General features: G+C 39.9%; 1 protein-coding gene across 1 annotated transcript; it reads left to right on the top strand.

Moving 5' to 3' along the window:
- Positions 1 to 567: 567 nt before the first annotated feature.
- hsp90ab1 (heat shock protein 90, alpha (cytosolic), class B member 1) lies at positions 568 to 7,004 on the top strand. Its single transcript, XM_052586540.1, has 12 exons — positions 568 to 1,351; positions 2,149 to 2,292; positions 2,373 to 2,579; positions 2,665 to 2,824; positions 3,416 to 3,549; positions 3,644 to 3,958; positions 4,046 to 4,211; positions 4,783 to 4,973; positions 5,052 to 5,199; positions 5,520 to 5,788; positions 6,114 to 6,447; positions 6,520 to 7,004. Exons 2-12 carry the CDS (start codon positions 2,149 to 2,151, stop codon positions 6,633 to 6,635), a joined length of 2,184 nt encoding a protein of 727 aa, XP_052442500.1. The 5' UTR covers positions 568 to 1,351; the 3' UTR covers positions 6,636 to 7,004.
- The last annotated feature ends 2,664 nt before the right edge of the window (positions 7,005 to 9,668 follow it).

Genomic DNA, 9,668 nt, shown 5'->3' with positions numbered 1-9,668 from the left:
TCATTCCACCGTTATTTTTAAACATATAGAATCACATTCAGCACGTAACGTTACTTCATAAACATCTGCAAAACATTTGCACATTTATCGGTTAAAAATAGTTTTTCTAATATTATTTACTGTTCTTTGCGTAATATCGCTAACCATATTTTCTGATGATTGTAAATAAAAGATGAACTCAGAATTCTTATTCATTAACATCCAAGTTTTTATATTTATATTCAATTAATTGCGCATTAGATATAATCAAAACCCAGAAAATATTCAAATTAAATGTATCTCTGGTTAAATCTAACAAAACCAAACGGTCTATAAATTTAAAATACTTTTTTTTCTCCAAAAAAAAAATCGAAATTAATTAAACATATTTTTATGGACACTGAGAAATAATTTATTGTTGTTTTTCCTTTCGATTTACGTGTTAAAATTTAACCAGACGTTTCTTCAGAATCGCCCTTCTAGACCGCGAACTGCGTATGAGTGACAGGTGACGTAGGCGAAGGCGGGATTTTCATGGAAAGTGCTGGAAAAAGACAAAGCACCGCATGTTCCAACGCCTGATGTTCTTCCGATGCAGAACATAGTGCAATCGATTATGCTTTGTAATGCGTATTTCTTTTACTGCGTTCTCTGACCGTTTGACTATTTCATGTTTTAATGACAAAAAATATTTTGAAAAGGTGAAGATTGTTTAAAGAGCCACATCTTAGCAAAGCGCACAATTTGCGCGCATCTTCCCAAACGTTAACGTTACCTGTTTTCATAACTGTATGGTGTTCTCTGATTAACTATTAAACATTAAGTAGCACAGGTATTATTATATTTACCAAGAGTCAAATCAGCATGATTATGGTTAATTTACAACAATGTGCAAGAAAAACATAGAGTTTTACTACGAAACAGATTTTTTTTAAATAAAAATAAACTCATTCCGGGTCCTTTCCAGCAGGAAAATTTTATAATAATTTCAGATAACAGACTCTAGATATTTCAAGTTCTAAAATTAGTTTTTAATGTTAATGTATTTCATTAAGAGCTTCTTAAGAAACGTAATACTATATTATTTCAGTATTGTAGACGTTATTTATATATGATGCAGCTAGTAAAATACTACATCTGTAGCTTGGGAATAAATTAGATTTACAAAAATAAATAAAACAGAGTAGTTTTCTTTGTTGATGATATGCAAGCGTCCCAGAGTGAGTCAGCGCGGAGGGATACAGCCGCACATTCAAAGAAAAGAGCCGCGCACGCGGGGATCGCTCCTCTCTGCTTCCCTCAGTCTCAGTGAAGGGGAGATCAGCTGTATCTGTGGCGATTAAACCATCAAAAATCAACGAAACTAACCAAGGTAAGACGTCGATCTCCACCCGAAACGATTATTTATCATTTCAGGAATGAATCCAGACTAAAAGACCGGCGTTTAATCTTTGAATTGATTATTTATTTCATTCTCTCTTTGACCGGTGTTGTAATAATGCGGATGCCGGTTAAGAGTCCCTAGTCTCCAATCTAACGGTCATTTTTCATAAAACCGCTTTATTTTTATTTAGAAATAATGGTACGTTAATGTAGGGTGTTATGTTTATTTGTTTATGTCTATTTAATGACGTGATGAGCAGGTGCAGTGGTTTTAAATCACTGATGCTTGTATAGTTACTGGTTACTAAGCATATTAATCTAAATGTATTGCTATAATTAATATAACGTTATATATGTGGTGCATATATAAACCATATAAGAGCTAGAGGTGACCGGAATGGGTGGTTAGTGTATTAAAATTAATACTTTTTTAATTAAAGTTTTCGTATTAGCGTTTGAATAAGCGCCATGAAAATTTTATTTATTCCGTTAAAAAAAATAAACCTTAAATCATATTTAAATTCAAGTATTGCGGCAGTAAAGCACGTGTTGATCTCATTGTCCTTCTGCGGCATGCTCTTCCGCATCCGGGACTCTTATGCTGCACCGGTTTGTCTTGTATAACTGTACTAAAGTTCTGAATGCTTTCATTTTCATTTAACCCTTTGTTCAATTTAGACATTTTATAAACAAAACCAGTAATGTGCATTTATTTTAAAGTATATTGTTGATTTGTTAAACCATATCCATGGATGTAATAATTGAGATCTGAATGTATTTTCTCAGATGCCTGAAGAAATGCGCCAAGAGGATGAGGCCGAGACCTTTGCCTTCCAGGCGGAGATCGCCCAGCTGATGTCTCTCATCATCAACACCTTCTACTCCAACAAAGAGATCTTCCTCAGAGAGCTCATCTCCAACGCCTCCGACGTAAGACCAGTGATAGACTTAATAAAGTGTCACATATGGTGGTCAGATCTAGATCAACCTGGTTTTTCTCCACTTGACAGGCTCTTGACAAAATCCGATATGAGAGCTTGACGGATCCCACCAAACTGGACAGCGGCAAGGACCTAAAGATCGAAATTATCCCCAATGTTCATGAACGCACGCTGACCCTCATTGACACCGGTATTGGGATGACCAAAGCCGATCTCATCAACAACTTGGGTACCATCGCGAAATCTGGGACAAAGGCCTTCATGGAGGCTCTGCAGGTGATGCGTCTGCTAGTTTTGGCATGCCTCTCAACATTTCTCCATTTTGAATTTGGTCCCTAATGTTTCCTTTTCATCTCTACAGGCTGGTGCAGATATCTCCATGATTGGGCAGTTTGGTGTGGGCTTCTACTCCGCATACCTGGTGGCTGAAAAGGTCACGGTCATCACCAAACACAACGATGACGAGCAGTACGCCTGGGAGTCGTCCGCTGGTGGCTCTTTCACAGTCAAAGTGGACAATGGTATGCTACAAACTAATTTTTAATGTAAGGGTGTGTGATGTATATCATCTGTGGTAAATAATTATTTAAAAAAAAGTTTTAATGATGTGTGATTTGACATTTGAGTATATTGCAAAAACCATTCAAAACACCCCTATAGAGTGCATGCATGCATTAAGTGAAGTCTAGACAAGTGCACATTTATAGTCTATTAAAATGCATTTAGAATGATCACAAATTCAAGACATGGGGTCAGAAAATTAATGCCATTTCATATAGTAAGTTTCACATGAAATTTGTATTTTTTTACAGCCATTCTTTAAACAAGAAGTTAACTAAGTGACTTCCATTATTAATTCCAAATAATTTTGAATCTCTGAGAAACATAAGTGATTCGTTCCTGAGTGAATCAACTATTTAAATGATTCTTTTCAATCCCAATGACTCGGTTATTAACAGTGACTTGCTGCCAGCTACTGGCAATTTAAAATCCCATTCAAAGTATTTATTACTATTTATCAATAAAATCCCAGAAAATATAGCCCTTTACTTCAATGACATGAGTGCAATATTAAGGGTGATTGTGACTTTCACACACCTGTCGATCTCCAGGTGAGCCCATCGGCCGTGGAACCAAGGTCATTCTTCACCTGAAAGACGATCAGTCCGAGTACATCGAGGAGAAGAGAGTGAAGGAAGTGGTCAAGAAACACTCGCAGTTTATCGGATACCCAATCACTCTCTTCGTAAGTGGGATTCGGTTTAACTAGTGGAGTTGAATTTATTCTGATAAAACTGCTCTGGTAGTTGAGTGATGGCAAAATCCCAATGTCCATGCAGGTGGAGAAGGAACGTGACAAGGAGATCAGCGACGACGAGGCCGAGGAGGAGGAGAAGCCTGAGAAAGAAGAGGAGGAGAAGGAGGAAGGCGAAGACAAACCCAAGATCGAGGATGTGGGCTCTGATGACGACGAGGACTCCAAAGACAAGGACAAGAAGAAAAAGAAGAAGATCAAGGAGAAGTACATCGACCAGGAGGAGCTGAACAAAACCAAACCCATCTGGACCCGCAATCCTGACGACATCTCCAACGAAGAGTACGGAGAGTTCTACAAGAGCCTGACCAACGATTGGGAAGATCACCTGGCCGTCAAGGTAACACACCGGATTCTGCAGAACAAGATTCACACTTAAACGTTAGAAAGTTGATAAAATACTCACTTTTATTGCATGGTCCCGCAGCATTTCTCTGTGGAGGGTCAGTTGGAGTTCCGCGCTCTCCTCTTCATCCCTCGCCGGGCTCCCTTCGACCTCTTTGAGAACAAGAAGAAGAAGAATAACATCAAGCTGTACGTCAGAAGAGTCTTCATCATGGACAGCTGTGAGGAGCTCATCCCAGAGTATCTGAGTAAGTCGCTTCGCATTTAAAGAGACAGTTCACCCAAAAATGAAAATTGACGTTTGCACGCCCTCAAGATTTTGTGGTTCATATTTGAATAATTGTTTTCTTTTAAATGTCTAGATAACAATTACAAAAGTCTAAATTAAATCTTTGTATAAAGTGATTATATTTATACACAAGGCTTAAATAAAACTGTTAAATTGATATGTTTTAAGTTTTGGTTACCTCTATAGTTTCAAAAAAATCTTAATTTAGGTTTTAAAGATAAACCAAAATCTTATGAATTTGGAAAGATGTGAAGACAAATAAATGGCGTAATTTATTCTATTAAAAGATTCCTTAAATTCAACATATAATTGCACGAGTCTGGGAAGTTTACAATTATGTGCCTTTCCAGTGGACTAATCCTGATGCACTTTACAAAGTCCTGCGCCGTTATTTCCTGATGATACTTTTTGCATAACTACAAAAGTTGAATGCATTGCAAATGAGGTTTTGCTGCTGAACATCTTGGGTCTTGATGACCGAAGGTTTCAAATGCTGCAGTCTCTCTAACAGCCAATCACTGTCCCTCCAGACTTCGTCCGTGGTGTGGTGGACTCTGAAGACCTGCCCCTCAACATCTCCAGAGAGATGCTGCAACAGAGCAAGATCCTGAAGGTCATCCGCAAGAACATCGTCAAGAAGTGTATGGAGCTGTTCGCCGAGCTGGCCGAGGACAAGGAGAACTACAAGAAGTTCTACGACGGCTTCTCCAAGAATCTGAAAGTACGAATCCGAGATTTTGATCCCATACTTGTGATGGAAATAATTAAGTGGTATTAACATGTTTGTTATGAACTCCAGCTGGGCATCCACGAGGACTCTCAGAACCGCAAGAAGCTGTCAGAAATGTTGCGTTATCAGAGCTCACAGTCCGGCGACGAGATGACCTCCCTCACAGAATACGTCAGCCGGATGAAGGAAAACCAGAAGTCCATCTACTACATCACCGGTAAGACTTCTTCAACATCAACCTGCTTTTAGGACTGCATGATTAATTGAAGAAAACCACAATATGACTTGGTGTGACATTTAAACATGCATTTGGGAATGCAACATCTATATTTTTATAAAGAGAAGTGATTAAAAAACGTATTTAAAGGGCTCCCTGGGGTTTTCTGTCTTAAGCCCAAAACATGTTAACATTTGTATATAAAGAACATAAGACGGTCATAAATATTAGTATTTCACAGTTGTAGTATCGTTGTTGTTGTTGGTTTTTCCCATTTTAAAGAATCCTGTATTCTTATCGATGTTTCTACTGTTTTCCAGGTGAAAGCAAAGACCAGGTCGCTCATTCTGCTTTCGTGGAGCGCGTGTGCAAGCGAGGCTTCGAGGTGCTGTACATGACCGAGCCCATCGACGAGTACTGCGTCCAGCAGCTGAAGGACTTCGACGGCAAGTCTCTGGTGTCCGTCACCAAGGAGGGACTGGAGCTGCCTGAGGACGAAGACGAGAAGAAAAAGATGGAGGAAGACAAGGCCAAGTTCGAGAACCTCTGCAAGCTCATGAAGGAGATCCTAGACAAGAAAGTAGAGAAGGTGTGTGTTTGCATAACGTGGGTGTTTAAACCTAGTTTGTTTTGGTCTTGTTAGGGATTAATTCTTCTAAACTGTGTTATAAACAGGATTCGTAGTCAGAGTTGCACAGATGGTGAGTTTATGTAACTGACTTCGTGTTTCGCTTGCAGACTGAAGTGTGTGAAAACATGTTAATTCCAGCGTGCACCTTGAGTCCTACTAGCCTTTTTTGTTCGAATGACATGCATTTTTGTTGAGCAACTAATAAGTATTGTGTGTGACGTAACGTAGTGATCCACCAGAACTTTAATTCCCGTTCCTCAAGCCCATCTGAATCCTCTTCCAGGTCACCGTCTCAAACCGGCTGGTGTCTTCTCCCTGCTGTATTGTGACCAGCACCTATGGCTGGACGGCCAACATGGAGAGGATCATGAAGGCCCAGGCCTTGAGGGACAACTCCACCATGGGCTACATGATGGCCAAGAAACACCTGGAGATCAACCCCGATCATCCCATCATGGAGACCCTGAGGAAGAAGGCCGACGCCGATAAAAACGACAAAGCCGTGAAGGATCTGGTCATCCTCCTGTTCGAGACCGCCCTGCTGTCCTCCGGCTTCTCATTGGACGATCCTCAGACGCACTCAAACCGCATCTACAGAATGATCAAGCTGGGATTGGGTGAGTTTAACTTCCTTTTTTAGTCCATGTTTTAGACTTGGGTCCGTTACTGATTCTCATTTGTGTCTGCAGGGATTGATGAAGATGAAGACGTTCCTGTGGAAGAGCCAAGCTCCGCTGCCGCTCCTGAAGAAATCCCACCTCTGGAAGGAGACGATGATGCTTCTCGCATGGAGGAAGTCGATTAAACCCATTTGTCTAAAATTCCCTTAACACTTTCCGTAATCATTCCTTAACATCCTGTTGTTGTCTTTTGACCTGATCTCAGTAATGATTCCTGAAAGAATCATAATGTAACTAAAGCATACTGTCAACTTTGCAACTTTGTTTTGAGCTGTAATGTACCTTTTTTGGTTTGTTTTTTTACATCATGTGATGTTCATGGATTGCAGTATTGTCTGAGCACAATGAGCACTGTGTTTCACTTATACTGAGTCTGCTGGCGGTGCACGATTGAATCGAGCATGATTTCTTTCTGCATGGAAGGGGAATGACCTTTGCCTCACTGCAGGCATGTTGTCTTGTTTTTCAGATATTAAAACGTGGTGAAACCTGAATTTGTAGTGTTGTCTTTGCTTTCTTGCTCTGACTTTTTTTTCTTTTTCTCTTTTTTTGAGTTTTGTCTAATTTTTTATTTTCTCTGGAAGACGTTTCTGTATGTGGTTTTATCATTCGCTAAAATTAACAGAGAAGCGTTTGTTAATCTGGCTCAATTTTCTTTTAAGAATGAAAATAAAGTTCGAAATGGTAGGGTTTCCAGGCCTCATACTTTGAAACTCCTATAAGTTTTAAAAAGATTCTTTAAATTTGGCCAGGGCTATTTTGAGGCCTTTGTGACATTAAATTCCAAAGCTTTCATTGAAGACCGTGTCCCTGACTGGCTGCTGTTTCTCCATGAAATTGGAAATTGCTGTAATTCAGGCAAACAATGTAAATCTTCACCATCAAACTCCTTAATTATAAGACTCCCTGAAGACTATATGCCCATGTTTGGTTATAGCCATAGTGCCACCTGCTGGCAACAGGAAGTGACGTGTTTAACCCTGTAATGGACTTTAGATATTAAAGTGTCAGCAAGTGTTAAATAAGTTAGCGACATGGTAAAGCATGTTAGCAGCACTTAGCTAATTTGCTTAAGCATGCTATTAATACAATGAAACCGGAAGTTGCTATAACTCGGGTATAAATTGTCCAATCTGCCTCAAAATTGTTGTCCTGGCCTGAACTCCTCAACATGTCAATCATAGTGCCACCCACTGTCAAAAGGAAGTGACATGTTTAACAGTGATGCACTATTAGCAACACAGTTAAAATATTCCATTGTGTGTTAAACACTGGAGTAGGGTTTCATATTTTTTTGAAGAACCTCTGGGTGCCGCCATTGGCTAGCGGACCCTCACCTGCTGTTAGCATTCCATTGACTCCCATTAATTTTGGCGTCAATTTGACAGCGAATAACTTGACATCTGAGGCATTTAAAAACTCCATTTGTCCATTATTTATTTCTAAAGATACACGACAATGCATAAAGGGCTCCATTACCTTCTATGTTACATTATGGCCCCGAATAAACAGTTTTTGTAAAAATAGGTTAACGATTGCCTCATAACCACTCGACTCTCTGTCGCATTACCGTACAGACAGGAGGAGAAGTTCGCAGGCAATTAACTTAATATGGCATACTGGCCTTTAATTTTAAAATACTATACAAAATAATTAATCAGAATACTTACTCCTGCTCACTCACGCCAAAGAAATCCCCGCTCAAGCTCGCCGTCTCTGCAAGATTAACGATGGCAGTTTGCACGCACAGCTACTAGAAGATTTACATCTGTCAGACAGGTTGCTGATGTCATCAAGCTTAGTTTGAGTCTGCCATCAGAAAAGGAAGTGCTAAAAATGCTAAAAACGGGCTTCACTTGTCTCAATTGAGTTCCAATGGGGTCGCTGTGTCTATGTCTTTTACTGTTTTACTGTCTATGAGTACGATCGACCCCCAGGAAGTGCGTGCTTCTAATTGACTTCATGTCTCCATGACTTCACTTCAACGTCTCTGTTGAATCCAATGGGGTCGTTGTGTCCATTTCTTTTACTGTCTATGGTTAAACACAGGGGCGGATCTACCGGGGTGGCATAGAAAAAAGAAAAGAAAAGAAAGCCTTGCCACCCCTGCTGCCACCCCAGTTGGCAGCAAAGAATTAAAGGTTTTGGCCAATTTGAAATTTGCGAATCTTTCGTGGTTCGTGATCCTGCTCCGAACTCCCGAACTGATTCAAATGATTCGCGAACCCGCTTTGAACTCCCGAACTGACTCAAATGATTCGCGAACCCGCTCCGAACTCCCGAACTGACTCAAATGATTCGCGAACCCGCTACGAACTCTCGAATTGATTCAAATGATCCGCGAACCCGCCTCGAACTCCCGAACTGATTCAGATGATTTGCGATTCCCGAACTGACTCAAAAGATTCGCGAACCCGCTACGAACTCTCGAATTGATTCAAATGATCCGCGAAGCCGCCCCGAACTCCCGAACTGATTCAGATGATTTGCGATTCCCAAACTGACTCAAATGATTCGCGATCCCGCTCCGAACTCCCGAACTGACTCAAATGATTCGCGAACCCGCTACGAACTCTCGAATTGATTCAAATGATCCGCGAAGCCGCCCCGAACTCCCGAACTGATTCAGATGTTTTGCGATTCCCTAACTGACTCAAATGATTCGCGATCCCGCTCCGAAACACCGTTTGCTGTTTTCCTAAAGCCACCAGGTGGAGGTGAGAATTATTTTAAGTGTTATGTTGCACTTTAATTAGGATTTTATTAATCATTTTAATGCTCTGTATTGGCTTTTTTTTAAGACAATATTGTCAAAAAGTGCAATTTTCTCTGTCCAGAGTATATCCAATCATTCTCTTCACTTTATTTAGTCCCAACACACAAACAGAGATGCATTAATGATTTTGCAGGTTTTATGAAGATAAGTTTAGTATTTTTACAGACCAAGCAAATTTAATTCAAGAATGGAACACAATATGGTTTCTTAATGTCTTGTAGTAATGCTTATAAGTTTGAAATTATAACTTCCAACAGCTCTACTTGAGGCCTTTATTTGGGGATGTAGAAGTACAAATCATTATTCCTCTTTATATGGCGACAAATTCACCTATGATTGCCGTTTAATAAGTTGTGATGAATTAAAATATGTTGAATAACGA

Source organism: Carassius gibelio, chromosome B20, assembly GCF_023724105.1.
Source record: "Carassius gibelio isolate Cgi1373 ecotype wild population from Czech Republic chromosome B20, carGib1.2-hapl.c, whole genome shotgun sequence".
Taxonomy (NCBI): Eukaryota; Metazoa; Chordata; class Actinopteri; order Cypriniformes; family Cyprinidae; genus Carassius; species Carassius gibelio.
The sequence above is the reverse complement of the archived record's forward strand: the minus strand, read 5'-3'. Positions and strand labels throughout refer to the sequence as shown.